The sequence below is a fragment of the Tursiops truncatus genome, chromosome 2 (genome assembly GCF_011762595.2).
Source record: "Tursiops truncatus isolate mTurTru1 chromosome 2, mTurTru1.mat.Y, whole genome shotgun sequence".
NCBI classification, from domain to species: domain Eukaryota; kingdom Metazoa; phylum Chordata; class Mammalia; order Artiodactyla; family Delphinidae; genus Tursiops; species Tursiops truncatus.
In genome coordinates, this window is record NC_047035.1 from 25523416 (window position 1) to 25539205 (window position 15790).

A 15790-nucleotide genomic window follows, 5' to 3' on the forward strand; every position below is an offset into this window, starting at 1 on the left:
ACCATAAGTTTGTTTTCTAAGTCTGTAAGTCTATTTCTGTTTTGTAGATAAGTTCATTTGTATCATTTTTTTAGATTCCACATATAAGTGATATCATATGATATTTGTCTTTCTCTGTCTGAACTTAGTATGATAATCTCTAGGTCCATCCATGGTGCTGCAAATGGCATCAGTTCTTTTTTAATGGCTGAGTAATATTCCACTGTGTGTGTGTGTATACACAAACAACCACACTTGCACACACACATCTTTGTCCATTCATCTGTCGATGGACGTTTAGGTTGCTTCCATGTCTTGGCTGTTGTAAATAGTGCTGTGAATACTGGGGTGCATGTATCTTTTAGAATTAGAGTTTTCGTCTTTTCCAGATATATGCCCATATAAGTGATACCATATAGTATATGTCTTTCTTTGTCTGACTTATTTAACTAAGCATAATATTCTCTAAGTCCGTCCCTGTTGCTGCAAATGGCATTATTTCATTCTTTCTTATGGCCGAGTAATATTCCATTGTATATATTCCATATCTTCTTAATCCAGTCATCTGTTGATGGACACTTGGGTTGCTTTCATGTCTTGGCTACTGTAAATAGTGCTGCTGTGAACATTGGGGTGCATATATCTTTTAGAATTAGTGTTTTCTTTTTTTCCAGATATATACCCAGAGGTGGAATTGCTGGATTATATGGTAGTTCTATTTTTATCAGTAGTTTTTTAAGGAACCTCCATACTGTTTTCCATAGTGTCTGCACCAATTTACGTTCCCATCAGCAGTGTACAAGGGTCCCTTTTATCCACATCCTCTATTTAGGAGAGAATTCTTTTTTTTTTTTTTAATTTTTTGGCTGCACCACATGGCATGTGGGATCTTAGTTCTCTGACCAGGGATCAAACCTGTGCCCCCTGCATTGACAGCACAGAGTCTTAACCACTGGACTGCCAGGGAAGTCCCTCAGAGAGAATTCTTTTAAATCTGAACTTTATAACTGCCAAAATGAAAGTTGGTAATCTCAAGTCTAATGTCCATTAACACATAAATGGGTAAACAAATTGTGGTATATCTTTGGTAAGGAATACTATTCAGCAATAATAAGGATATATAAGTTGGGAATTTTTAATGTCTATTCTCAGTATCTTCCAGTTTTGCCTATGAATGTTATTTTAGATGTGTTTTCTTTTGGGACTCTTCTTGTCAAGGAACAGATGACAAGGAATGGTGAGACTGAGATTTCCACTTGCTTTTGTTACAGAGAACTTGCTTAGAATGATATAGCCATAGGTGGAAAAGGTAAGGTCTAAATCTCTTAGCATTTCTTCTTCTCCTTGATAATTTTTCTTGATAATCTTGGAATAAGAAAAAAATATTTTAACAAAAGGTAGTTTGTGATAAGAAAAAGGTAGCAAGTTGTAAAATAATAAGTGGTACAGGAAAAATTAATGTACACTAAATTAGCAGATGTGTCACACAGTTTCTAAAAACCTTTAATATCATTTATATACAATAAAATTCACCGATTTTAAGTGTGTAATTCCATGAGTTTTGACAAATGTATACAGTCATGTAACCATACCATAACTGAAGTATAAAATGTTTTTGTCGCCCCTGAAAAGTCCCCTTCATACTGCTCTGCTGTCAGTCCTCTCTCCATTCCCTGGCAACCACTGATCTGTTTTCTATCATTGTAATTATGTCTTTTTAAGAATTTCCTATAAATGAATTCACAAGAGTATAGTCTTTTGTGTCTGACTTATTTCATTTAACATAATCCTTTTGAGATTCATCATTTTTGCATGTATCAGTTGTTCCCTTTTTATGTATTTTCTTTCTGTCTTCATCATGTTTCCTCTACTTTTCTGAATGTATGGAGTATATTTATAATAGCATTTTTGTATCCTTGTCTGCTAATATTCTGTCATTTCTGGTCTGTTTCTATTGATAGACTTTTCTCCTAGTTGGTGGGTCATATTTTCCTGTTTCTTTGAATGCCTAGAATTTTTTATTATACGTCACACATTGTGAATTTTACATTACTAGGGGCTGCATTTTGTATTCATTTAGGTAATCATGTTGGACTTTGTTCTTGGAATCAATTGGATCCTTTTAAGACTTGCTTTTAAGGTGTGTTAGGGTGGGCCAGAGCAAGTTTTAGTCTAGGGCTAATTTAGCTCCACTACTAGTGTGATTCTGAGGTCTTTCCATTTTGGTTGGTGAAAATAGACGCTATTCCCAACTGTATGAGTGCTGGGAATTGTTCAGTCTGCTGCTTTCTGTTGGAGCTTTCTCCAGCCCCTCATAGTTTCTTCTCATACGTGTTCAGATCAGCACTTTGCCACATGCTCTTCTGTAGACCCCCAAAGGTCTCTCGTGCACCTTCCTCCTCCCCTGTTGTGTGCCCAGTAAATTCTAGCCACCTTAGCCTCCCCAACTCCAAAATCTGATGTCTTCGACTGACAAGACTAGGTCCCCACTCCTGGAGCAGCCCGGGACCTGTCTCCAGGTGGTATGAGGACAATCCAGACACTCACTTCTGTTTTCCCTTCTCTGCAGCAGCACAGTCCCCCACGGCCTGGGGCCCAGTGTCTGAAAACCATTTTGTAATATACTCTGTCCAGCTTTCTGTTGTTTACAAACAGGAAAGAAAATCCGGTTCCTAGTACTTTATCATGGCTGGAAGTGGAAGTCTCTTATTCTAAATGTAGAGTAAGCATGTGTTGGTATTTCTAGGGGAAAATTAGAGTACGTGGCTCATCAGTTGTCAACATAAACTTAACATACCTTAATGTCTGTTTTAATATGTGTAAGATGTATGTCACAACTTAAGTGATGTTCTTCAGTGTTCACACTAAACTAATCTAAGCTTGTATGTGCTTCTCCAGTCAACTTGAAATTATTTACATATAGAGTATTAATTTGGGGTTATTTGTAGCAAACTTATCTAGAGTAGTTTCCCGTCAATGACGGATATGTTAGTGTTTTGATTCTAAGGACATTTGTTAGTCATCTGTATTTGCAATTGATTAACTTACCTTTGAGCTGTATGGTTGTATTTTTTAAAATATGAATTTGCTTGCTTTCTAATGTATGTGAAAATGACTGCAACCTTTTCTTATTTGTGAGTATTTGTGATTTAGAAAAACATAAAACAGTTCTTAGCCCTTTGCAAGCTGATCTTTTGAATTTATGTCTTGCTCTCTGTAACAGAACGATTGTTTTTGGACATCTGTTCATAGATTGACCTACCGTAAAGTCAAAACCAGGCCAAATATTTAGTCAATCAGCAGTTAGAGAAATGTGTGTCTTAATCCATTTGTGTTTTAGGGAAGATGAACAAAGTAGGATTAAAAATATGATTTTTACATTATTATATGTGTATGCTATTGCTGTCTGGTAGAAGTTTTAGGGAAATGGTAACATAAACTCTTAAGAGGAAAATATGGGGCTCTGAATGGTTCTGTCTCTGGTCTTATGTGTAAAATTATTTGCAGCACGGTGTTTGGAATGAATATTGAAGTTGAGAGGCCTAGCTTCTAGTCAACTGTGCCACTCATTATTGTGTAACTGTAGGCCACTCACAACCTTTGTGAGTCTCCTAATATATAAAATGAGAATGATAATAATTATCCAACCTACTGTAAAGGGGTGGTAGAGTGTTAAATGAGGTAGTATCAATGAAAATGTTTGAAGATGCTAATGTGCCACGGAAATACTGGTCATTAAACTTTATTTTGTACATTACTATAAAATCTGCTATCAACACCTACTATGACAGAATACAAACGCAACATATATTTGTTTCTACTTATATTCCATACAGTTTACTGTGCAAAAATATTTTATATGGGAAAGGAAGAAACAAAACATAGAATTGATTGATAGAATAGAGATGGAGAAGATTGCTGTCTTTTTCCACTTCTTCTTTCTTAGTATTATTTTGTTTCCCTCCCCATGATTTTCCAGGCAAAGAGTGTATACAGCAGTTAGCTGAAAACGTCAGATATTTCAGGAGACGTCTGAAAAATATGGGCTTCATAATCTATGGAAATGAAGATTCTCCAGTGGTGCCTCTGATGCTCTACATGCCAGCCAAAATTGGGTACCTTTTTGCAGATTACAGATTGCCCTCTTATTAGACTTAAGGTTTACCATGATGTGAGACCAGGCTTATATATTTTGTTAGGTAAAATTGTCTTGGCCTCATTATGTTAACCTTTGTTTGCTAGATCTGCCGTAGATTAAACAAGTGGATTCCAATTTGTAAAATATGTTAACTTGTTAGTCTTTCCTTAAACAAACATTTGAGTTTAATGCACTCTTCTGGGGGATTGAGATAGATCAGTGAACAAAACACAGAAAAACCCATGTCCTTGTGGAGTTTATGCTCTACTGGAGCAAGAGTCAGACAAACGTAATAAATAAAGAAATTATGTAATATGCTAGAAGGTGTTAAGGGCTATAGGAAAAAAAAGAGCAGGATATGGGGTTTGAGGGTGCACTGTGGGTGGGCAGATTACAGTATTAAATGGGGTGGTCACCCTCGACAGCCTCAGGGGTAAGGGAAGATGACATCTGAGCTTGAACTAGCTGAGCAAGTTAGCCACTCGGAGGAAGAAGCTTCTGTGCAAAGGCCACAATGCAGGAACATACTTAGCTGATGGAAGACTAGCAGGAGGTGAGTGGAGCTGAAGTACAGTGCCCAAGGGGGAACAGTGAGCCATGAGGTCAGATGTGCACTTTACACCAGCCTCTCTGGCTTGTGCAAGGCGTGTATAATGGAAATCTTTGCCCTGGAATAGCTTTCAATGTATTTGAGAAGTACAGATGTATAACGAAACCAAAATATATATGAAAAGCAGATATGAAGTGGACAAATCTAATTATTTGCAAAATAATTATGTGCAAAATTGCACCAGAGATATAAAATAAAGGAGTCAGGCTTCCCTGGTGGCGCAGTGGTTAAGAATCCGCCTGCCAATGCAGGGGACACGGGTTTGATCCCTAGTCCAGGAATATCCCACATGCCGCAGAGCAGCTAAGCCCGTGTGCCACAACTACTGAGCCTGCGCTCTAGAGCCCGCGAGCCACAACTGCTGAGCCCGCGTACCACAACTACTGAAGCCCACGCACCTAGAGCCCACACACTGCAACGAAGAGTAGCCCCCGCTTGCCGCAACTAGAGAAAGCCCGTGCACAGCAAAAAAGACCCAACGTAGCCAAAAATAAATAAATTTATTTTAAAAATAAAATAAAGGAGTCATCTGCTTAGTATAGGTTCAGTAAAAAAGGCACATCTTTTCAGATTTGTGAGTTTTGACTGGATTGTAAATATAAAATTGAGTAAGGATCATTTCTCAGGTTTAATGGAACTCATTAAAGGAGCAAATATTTCTATTCACCTTTGAATCCCCAGTGCCCACCACAGCCCCTTGCACTCAATAAGTGTTGATTAAAGTGAATATAGGAGGGAAAATTAAATCAGGGAACCTGGAAGTATGGTGATTCCAAAGTTAGTGAATGGGGGATATTGGGAAAGGGTGCTCATTGAGGGAAAAAGAGGAGTTTAGTTTCCAGTAGGAAGTCATATGGGCAATTGGCATTATGGCCTTCAGAGGAGATGGAGGAAATGAGGGAATCCTACACCAAAGCAGAGGTGTAGGATTTCCCTCATTCTTCTTTAAATGGAATTATCATCATAAATAAACTCAAAAAGTTACGTGTTCTGGAGGATTGACTTAGTCTAGAACGCTTTCTTTAGAGAGGACTGTGTCTAATTTATTCTATATAGGTGAAACTGACTATGTACGTTATAATTAAGATTTAGAGAGAGTAAGGCAGAATTGGAATAAAGCACTAGACAGTTCGGGAGCATGTGCTAAAGATGCAGGTCTTGGCCTGACGCAAAGGAAACACATTGAAGAGGATGTACTGTTACTAGGAGTGGGGAAAGCTGGTGCTATTACTAAAGTGAGTGGAATTTTTTATTCTCAAACAAATGCTTTAAACAGCTAAGGGAAAAGTCAGAAAGGAATAAGGTAGGTCAACAAGAGAAAAGGACAAAGAATAAAATAATTTAGTAAATAACAAAATTTACATGAAAGTTAGAATTGTATTAATTAGGCAAGATACAGATGTAGAGTAAGGTCACATGCCACGAGTTTGACTTGGGATGAGGGGTTAAACAAGAACTGTGTGGTCTGGGTGGTCATCTGAAGTCTGGGGATGAGCTGGCCTCACAAACACCAAAGGAAACCCTGAATCACAAAGGCAGCTCAACACTTAAGTCGATCCAAAAAATGCCTGGTCTGGAAGGCTAGTGCTTGGCCTTTCTGCCAGCAGAAAGATGTCCAGATCCTTTGCATCCTTAATCTTAAGAATTTTTTAAACTGCCAAGCCTGCAAGGGCCAGGTTTTAAACTCAAGTTCATTTTGAAACCTCTGAACCACTGTTACATGTCAGTGACACCTTAAGGCTACAGTTGCAAATTACTTTAGGCAAGCCCTATTAAAAATTGGTCTGTGCCAACAATATTCTTTCACCTTTCTGAAGGAAACTATTTGGGAGAAGACCACTTTAGGATTGAATAAAAGAAGTCTTTGTAAACTGTCAATTTTAACTTTAATAGAAGTTAGAAGAAATTCCTCATAGAACTGTCTAGTGCCTGTATCACCCAAGAGTTTACATCATTCAGGCCTTTGTACTGTGTGATTTATTATTCTTCCTGGTTTCTTTTCTTGTTTTCCCTCTGCAGCGCCTTTGGACGGGAGATGCTAAAGCGGAATATCGGTGTAGTTGTGGTAGGATTTCCTGCTACCCCAATCATTGAGTCCAGAGCCAGGTTTTGCCTGTCAGCAGCTCATACCAAAGAAATGCTTGATACTGTAAGTAGACATTTTCACTTTGATATAATATACCTTATACTAAGAAGGCCTGTATAGCAGATGAAATTAATCATCTGTTGGTCCTGATGCTCTCTGAGCACCTGAGATATTTACTGGTGAAGTAGAGGAGGGAGTGCACAATGCTGCTTAATACATTGCTATTTACAAAAAATTGCAAAACTGTTAGCATCACCCACCAGACACTGCATGATCAGGGCTCTAGGGAATTTTCTGGCTTCATCTTGTTCCACTCTCTCTCATTATGATCTCTACAGCTCTACATTCTCTTTCTACTCTAGCTGTTTCTCCCCTGAGCTTTCTTGTGTGTTGTTCTGTCTGTGGCAGTTTCTCTCTTGACCTTTCTCTCCCCTTTGCCTGGCTGACTGCTACTCATTCTTAACATCTCCACTTAAAAGAAACTTGCTCAAGGGTTTTCCCAAACCCTCTTGGCTAGATATTTCTGGAAATCCTAAGACTCTCCCCTAGGAAATTCTTTACACCTGTAATTATTTAATGGCAATCTTTACCATTAGATAAATCTTTAGGAGGGACTAAGTCTATTTTTCTCATTCTGTATCCCCAGGACCTACCACAGTGCCAGGCACATAGTAGGAGCTCATAATTATTACTGAACGTAATTATTTATGGTCTCTTAATATGTTCTCATCTCTTGATATTCTCTTAATATGCTATTATTTCACACCTGAGACTTCAGACTTCTTTTTTTAGCATTTTTTATTTAATTTTTTTTTTTTAGAATTTCTAGTGTATTTTTCCCTTTTGAATTTTTTCTTATCCATCTGTTGGTTTATTTTGCTATTATTTTCTAACTTTTTGATTTGGATATGGATTTTCCAATGAACACCATGTCAGTGGAATCCCACATATTTTAGTAAAGCACACCTTCGTATCAATATCAGTATTTCTAATGTTTTTCTTATTTCTCTCTGAATTAGGATTGGCTTATTAATTTTTAAAAAGTATTTATTTTATTTTTGGCCGCGTCAGGTCTTAGTTGCGGCATGCGGGATCTTCGTTATGGCATGCGGGATCCTCCACTGCGGTGCACAGGCTTCTCTCTAGTTGTGGCATCTGAGCTTAGTTGCCCTGCAGCATGTGGGATCTTAGTGCCCCGACCAGGGATCGAAGCTGCGTCCATTATACTTTTAAATTCTAGTCCCTCTAATATGTATATTGGATAACATGGTGACTTTAGATTGTATTTCCCTAATCACAAATGTTGTTGAACCTTTTTTTTTTAATGTGCTCAGTTGCCATCTGTGTATCTTCTGTGATAAAGTATCTGTACAAGTTTATGTCCAAGTTTCATTGTTTATCTTTTATTTTCATATTATCAAGTTTTTAGAGGTCTTTTAGGCTATTATTCATATTCAGCATCATTTTTTGAAAAAAGGCTATCATTCCTCCATGTGTTTTCTTAACAACTTTGTCAAAAATCAGTTGAATATATTGTGTAAATTCATTTCTGAAAAGTCTGTTCTGTTTCATTGATTTAGGTGTCTGTCTTCTCACCAGTATCTTGATTATTTTTATTTTTTAAAAAATTTTTATTTTATATTGGAGTATAGTTGATTTACAATGTTGTGTTAGTTTCAAGTGTACAACAGTGATTCAGTTTATACATATACATATATCTATTCTTTTTCAGATTCTTTTTCCATATAGGTTATTACAGAGGAGTGAGTAGAGTTCCCTGAGCTGTACAGTAGGTCCTTGTTATCTATTTTATATCTAGTCGTGTGTATATGTTCATCCCAAACTCCTAATTTATCCCACACCCCCACCATTCCCCTTTGGTAACCATAAGTTCGTTCTCTAAGTCTGTGGGTCTATTCCTGTTTTGTAAATAAGTTCATTTGTATCATTTCTTTAGATTCCACATATAAATGTTATCATATGATATTTCTCTTTCTCTGTCTGACTTCACTTAGTATGATAATCACTAGGTCCATCCATGTTGCTGCAAATTATTTCATTATTTCATTCTTTTTTATGGCTGAGTGATGTTCCATTGTATATATTACCACACCTTCTTTATCCATTCCTCTGTTGATGGACATTTAGGTTGTTTCCATATCTTGATTATTGTAAATAGTGCTGCTAGGAACATAGGGGTGCATGCATCTTTTTTAATTTTAGTTTTGTCTGGATATATACCCAGTAGTGGGACTGCTGGATCATATGGTAGTTCTAGTTTTAGTTTTCTGAGGAACCTCCATACCGTTTTCCACAGTGGCTGCACCAGCTTACATTCCCACCAAGAGTGTAGAAGGATTCCCTTTTCTCTACACCCTCTCTAGCATTTATTGTTCGTAGACTTTGTAGACTTTTTTTTTTTTTGAAGTGTGTGCAGTGGTGAAGAGTACCATGATGTCTAGTCAAGCCTGGTCCACTGTTTTTTTTTTGGCTGCGTTGGGTCTTCATTGATGCGCCCGGGCTTTCTCTAGTTGCGGTAAGCAGGGGCTACTCTTCGTTGCAGTACGTGGGCTTCTTGTTGCGGTGGCTTCTCTCATTGTGGAGCACGGGCTCTAGGTGCGTGGGCTTCAGTAGTTGTGGCACGCAGGCTCAGTAGGTGTGGCTCGCAGGCTCTAGAGCACAGGCTCAGTAGTTGTGGCGCATGGGCTTAGTTGCTCTGTGGCATGTGGGATCTTCCCAGACCAGGGCTCGAACCTGTGTCCTTTGCATTGGCAGGTGGATTCTTAACCACTGCGCCACCAAGGAAGCCCTGTTAAGTAGACTTTTTGATGATGGCCATTCTGACCGGGGTGAGGTGATACCTCGCTGTAGTTTTGATTTGCTTTTCTCTAATAATTAGTGATGTTGAGCATCTTTTCATGTGCTTTTTGGCCCTCTCTATGTCTTCTTTGGGGAATTGTCTGTGTAGATCTTTGCCCATTTTTTGATTAGGTTGTTTGTTTTTGTGATATTGAGCTGCATGAGCCATTCATATATTTTGGAAATTAATCCTTTGTCGGTCGCATCACTTGCAAATATTTTCTCCCATTCTCTGGGCTGTCTCTTTGTTTGTTTATTTATTTATTTGGCTGCGTTGGGTCTTCATTGCTGCACGTGGCCTCCACTTAGCGGTGACTGGGGTCTACTCTTCATTGCGGTGCATGGGCTTCTCATTGCCGTGGCTTCTCTTGTTGCAGTGCGTGGGCTCTAGGCATGTGGGCTTCAGTAGTTGTAGCGCATGGGCTCAGTAGTTGCGGTACGCAGGCTCTAGGTCACATGGGCTTCAGTAGTTGTGGCACATGGGCTTGGTAGTTGTGGCTCACAGGTTCTAGAGCGCAGCCTCAGTAGTTGTGGCGCATGGGCTTAGTTGCTCCGCCGCATGTGGGATCTTCCCAGACCAGAGATTGAACCCGTGTCCCCTGCATTCGCAAGCAGGTTCTTAACCACTGTGCCACCAGGGAAGTCCTGTCTCTTTGTTTGATTATGGTTTCCTTTGCTGTGCAGAAGCTTTTAAGTTTAATTAGGTCCCACTTGTTTATTTTTGTTTTTATTTTCATTACTCTAGGAGGTGGATCCAAAAAGATATTGCTGCGATTTATGTCAAAGAGTGTTCTGCCTATGTTTTCCTCTAAGAATTTTATAGTATCTGGTCTTACATTTAGGTCTTTAATCCATTTTGAGGGGTTTTTTGTATATGGTGTTAGAGAATGTTCTGATTTCATTCTTTTACATGTAACTGTCCAGTTTTCCCAGCACCGCTTATTGAAGAGATTGTCTTTTCTCCATTGTATATCCTTGCCTCCTTTGTCACAGATTAATTGACCATAGGTTCGTGGGTTTATTTCTGGGCTTTCTATCCTGTTCCGTTGATCTATAAGTCTGTCTTTGTGCCCATACCATGCTGTTTTGATTACTGTAGATTTTATCGTATAGTCTGAAGTCGGTATAGCCTGATTCCTCCAGGTCCATTTTTCTTTCTCAGGATTGCTTTGCCTATTCAGAGTCTTTTACGTCTCCATATAAATTTTAAGATTTTTTGTTCTAGATCTGCAAAAAATGCCCTTGGTGATTTGATAGGGATTGCATTGAATCTGTAGATTGCCTTGAGTAGTATAGTCATTTTGACAATATTGATTCTTCCAATCCAAGAACATGGTTTATCTTTCCATCTGTCTGTGTCATCTTTGATTTCTTTCATCAGCATCATATAGTTTTCAGAGTACAGGTCTTCTGTCTCCGTAGGAAGGTTTATTCCTAGGTATTTTATTCTTTTTGATGTGACGGCAAATGGGATTGTTTCCTTAATTTCTCTTTCTGATCTTTTGGTGTTAGTGTATAGGAATGCAACAGATTTCTGTGTATTAATTTTGTATCCTGCAACTTTACCAAATACATTGATGAGCTCTAGTAGTTTTCTGGTAACATCTTTAGGATTTTCTATGTATAGTATCATGTCATCTGCAAACAGTGACAGTTTTACTTCTTTTCCAATTTGGATTCCTTTTATTTCGTTTTCTTCTCTGATTTCTGTGTCTAGGACTTCCAAAACTATGTTGAATAAAAGTGGCAAGAGTGGACATCATTGTCTTGTTACTGATCTTAGAGGAAATGCTTTCAACTTTTCACCATTGAGTATGATGTTAGCTGTGGGTTTGTCATATATGGGCTTTACTATGTTGAGGTAGGTTCCCTCTTCTTTTGGCTGCACTACGTGGCTTGTGGGATCTCAGTTCCCCAACCAGGGATCAAGCCCAGGCCACTGCAGTGATAGCACGGAATCCTAACCACTAGGCCACCAGGCAACTCCCAGAAGTAGGTTCCCTCTATGCTCACTTTCTGGAGAGTTTTTATCATAAATGGGTGTTGAATTTTGTCAAAATTCTGCATCTATTGAAATGATCATATAGTTTTTATTCTTCAATTTGTTAATGTGGTGTATCACACTGATTGATTTGCGGACATTGAAAAATTCTTGTATCCCTGGGATAAATCTCACTTGGTCATGGTGTATGATCCTTTTAATGTATCATTGGATTCAGTTTGCTAGTATTTTGTTGAGGATTTTTGCGACCATGTTCATCAGTGTTACTGGCCTGTAATTTTCTTCCATTGTGGTATTGTTGTGTGGTTTTGGTATCAGGGTGATAGTGGCCTTATAGAATGAGTTAGGGAGTGTTCCTTACTTTGCAATTTTTGGGAATAGTTTCAGAAGGATAGGTGTTAACTCTTCTCTAAATGTTTGATAGAATTCACCTGCAAAGCCATCTGGTCCTGGACTTCTGTTTGTTGGGAGTTTTTATACACACACACACACAAAGTATTTTTATTTTTATTTATTTAATTTTTGGCCACGCTGCATGGCATGTGAGATCCTAGTTCCTCGACCAGGGATCAAACCCACACCCCCTGCGTTGGAAGTGCGGAGTCTCAACACTGGACCACCAGAGAAGTCCCTGTTGGGTGTTTTGGAAATTAGTTTATTGGAAATTAGTTTGGGAAATTAGTTAACTGCTATCAGTTTCAATTTCAGTACTTGTGATTGGTCGGTTCATATTTTCTGTTTCTTCCTGAATCGGTCTTGGGAGATGGTACCTTTTTGGAATTTGTCCATTTATTTTAGGTTGTCATTTTATTGGCATATAGTTGCTTGTAGTAGTCTCTTATGGTCCTTTGTATTTCTGTGGTGTCAGTTGTAACTTCTCCCTTTTCATTTCTAATTTTATTGATTTGAGCCCTCTCCCTTTCTTCTTGATGAGTCTGTCTAAAGGTTTATCAATTTTGTTTATCTTTTCAAAGAACCAGCTTTTAGTTTCATTGATCTTTTCTATTGTCTTTTTTAGTCTGTATTTCATTTATTTATGCTCTGATCTTTATGATTTCTTCTACTAACTTAGGGTTTTGTTTGTTCTTTCTCTAGTTGCTTTAGGTATTAGGTTAGGTTGTTTCTTTGAGATTTTTCTTATTTCCTGAGGTAAGCTTGTATTGCTATAAAGTTCCCTCTTAGAACTGCTTTTGCTGTGTCCCATAGGTTTTGGATCATCATGTTTTCATTTGTCTCTAGGTATTTTTTGATTTCCTCTTTGATTTCTTCAGTGATCCATTGCTTGTTTAGTAGCATATAGTTTAGCCTCCAATTATTTGTGTTCTTTACAGTTTATTTTCTTGTAATTGACTTCTAATCTCATAGCATTGTGGTCGGAAAAGATACTTTGATTTCAGTTTTCTTAAATTTACTGAGGCTTGCTTTGTGGTCCAGCATGTGATCTATCCTGGAGAAATGTTCCATGTGCACCTGAAAAGAATGTGTATTCTGCTGCTTTCAGGTGGAATGCTCTATAAATATCAATTAAGGCCATCAAATCCAATGTGTCATTTAAGGCCTGTGTTTCCTTATTGATTTTTTGTCTGGATGATCTGTTCATTGATGTAAGTGGGGTGTTAAAGTTCCCCCACTATCATCGTGTTACTGTTGACTTCCCCTTTTATGGCTGTTAGCATTTGCCTTATATATTGGGGTGCTCCTATGTTGTGTGCATATATATTTCTAATTGTTATATCTTCTTCTTTGATTGATCCCTTGATTATTATGTAGTGTCCTCCTTTGTCTCTTGTAACAGTCTTTAAAGTCTATTTTGTCTGATATGAGTATTGCTACTCCAGCTTTCTTTTGAATTCCATTTGTATGGAATACCTTTTTCCATCCCCTCACTTTCACTCTGTATACATCCCTAGCTCTGAAGTGGGTCTCTTGTAGACAACATGTATATGAGTATTGTTTTTGTATCCATTCAGCCAGTCTGTGTCTTTTGGTTGGAACATTTAATCCATTTACATTTAAGGTAATTACCCATATGTATGTTTTTATTACCATTATGTTAATTGTTTTGGATTTGTTTTCACAGGTCTTTTTTCTTCCCTTCCTCTTCTGTTCTCTTGTTATTTGATGACTATCTTTAGTGTTGTATTTGGATTCCTTTCTTTTTTGTTTGTGTGTACCTATTGTAGATTTTTGGTTTGCAGTTACCATGAGGTTTTGGTATAGCAGTCTGTCTACATACAAGATTGTTATAAGCTGCTGGTCTCTTAATTTCAAATGCATTTCCAATATCCTGCATTTGTACTCTCTTCGTGATTGTTGGTTTTGATATCGTATTTGTGTGTGGATGATTTCCTACCTTTACTGTATGTTTGCCTTTACCAGTGAGCTTTCCCATTTGTAATTTTCTTGTTTCTAATTGTGGCCTTTTATTTTCAACCTAGAGAAGTTCCTTATGCAATTGTCGTAAACCTGGTTTGGTGGTGCTGAATTCTGTCAGCTTTTGCTTGTCTGTAAAGCTTTTGATTTCTCCGTCAAAACTGAATGAGAGCCTAGCTGTGTAGAGTATTCTTGGTTGTAGGTTTTTCCCTTTCATCACTTTAAATACATTGTGCCACTTCCTTCTACCCTGCAGAGTTTCTGGTGAAAAAATCAGCTTATAACCTTATGGAGATTCCCTTGTATGTTATTTGTTGCTTTTCCCTTGTTGCTTTTAATATTTTCTCTTTGCCTTTAATTTTTGTCAATTTGATTAATATGTGACTCAGCATGTTCCTCCTTGGTTTTATGCTGTATGGGACTCTGCACTTCCTGGAGTTGGGTGACTGTTTTTTCCCCCGTGTTAGGGAAGTTTTTAGCTATTATCTCTTCACGTATTTTCTTAGGCCCTATCTCTCTCTCTTCTCCTTCTGGGATCCCTGTAATGCGAATGTTGGTTTAATGTTTAATGTTGTTCCAGAGGTCTCTGAAACTGTCCTTATTTCTTTTCATTCTTTTTTCTTTATTCTGTTCTGCTGCAGTGATTTCCACCATTCTGTCTTCCAGCTCACTTATCTGTTCTTCTGCCTCATTTATTCTGTTATAGATTCCTCCTAGTGTATTTTTCATTTCAGTTATTGTTTTGTTCAACTATGTTTGTTTGTTCTTTATATCTTCTAGCTCTTTGTAATACATTTCTTGTACCTTCTCGGTCTGTGCCTCCATTCTTTTTCAGGTAGATTGCCTATCTCCACTTGACTTAGTTGTTCTTCTGGGGTTTTTATCTTGTTCCTTCTGTGGAACATATTCCTCTGCTGTCTCATTTTGTCTAACTTTCTGTGTTTGCAGTCTCCATTCCACAGGCTGCAGGGTTGTAGTTCCTCTTCCTTCTGGTGTCTGCCCCTTGGTGGGTGAGGCTGGTCTAGAGGCTTGTGCAGGCCTCCTGGTGGGAGGGACTGGTGCCTACCCACTGGTGGGTAGAGCTGGGTCTTGTCCCTCTGGTGGACAGGGCCATGTCAAGGGGTGTGTTTAGAGGCAGCTGTGGGCCCAGGAAGACTTTAGGCAGCCTGTCTGCTGATGGTTGGGGCTGTGTTCTCGCTGTGTTGGTTGTTTGGGCTTAGGCATTCCAGCACTGGACCCTACAGGCTGTTGGGTAGGACCAGGTCTTGGTGTCAAAATGGCAGACTCCCAGAGAGCTCATGCCAATGAGTACTCCCCAGTACTTCCACCACCAGTAACCTTGTCCCCACAGTGGGCCACATCCGCCCCCCCACCTCCCCAAGCGACCCTCCGAGACCAACATGTAGGTCTGGCCCTGGCTCCTATGTAGTCACTGCTTTTTCCCTTGTGTCCTTGTGTGTGCCTTCCAAGAGTGGAGTTTCTGTTTCCCTCAGTCCTGTGGAGTTCCTGTGATCAAGCCCCACTGGCCTTCAAAGCCAAATGCTCTGGGGGCTCCTCCTTCCGATGCCAGACCCTCAGGCCGGGATGCCTGATGTGGGGCTCAGAACTCTCATTCTTGTGGGAGAACCTCTACCATGTAATTATTTTCCAGTTTGTGGGTCACCCACCCGGTGGGTATGGGATTTGATTATATCGTGAATGCACCCCTCCTACCATCTCATTGTGGCCTTTTCTTTGTCTTTG

General features: G+C 38.9%; 1 protein-coding gene across 3 annotated transcripts in view; it reads left to right on the forward strand.

Moving 5' to 3' along the window:
* The window catches only part of SPTLC2 (serine palmitoyltransferase long chain base subunit 2), a 111291-nt gene that overhangs the window by 89609 nt on the left and 5892 nt on the right, over positions 1 to 15790 (forward strand). For 2 of the 3 annotated variants that reach the window (XM_033850778.2, XM_073800178.1), the window contains 2 exons: positions 3959 to 4094; positions 6747 to 6876. In XM_033850778.2, coding sequence (XP_033706669.1) covers positions 3959 to 4094; positions 6747 to 6876 — 266 coding nt within the window. Of the gene's footprint in view, positions 1 to 3958; positions 4095 to 6746; positions 6877 to 8545; positions 8603 to 15790 lie in introns of all 3 variants that reach the window. The other variant, XM_073800176.1, reaches the window with a different exon arrangement.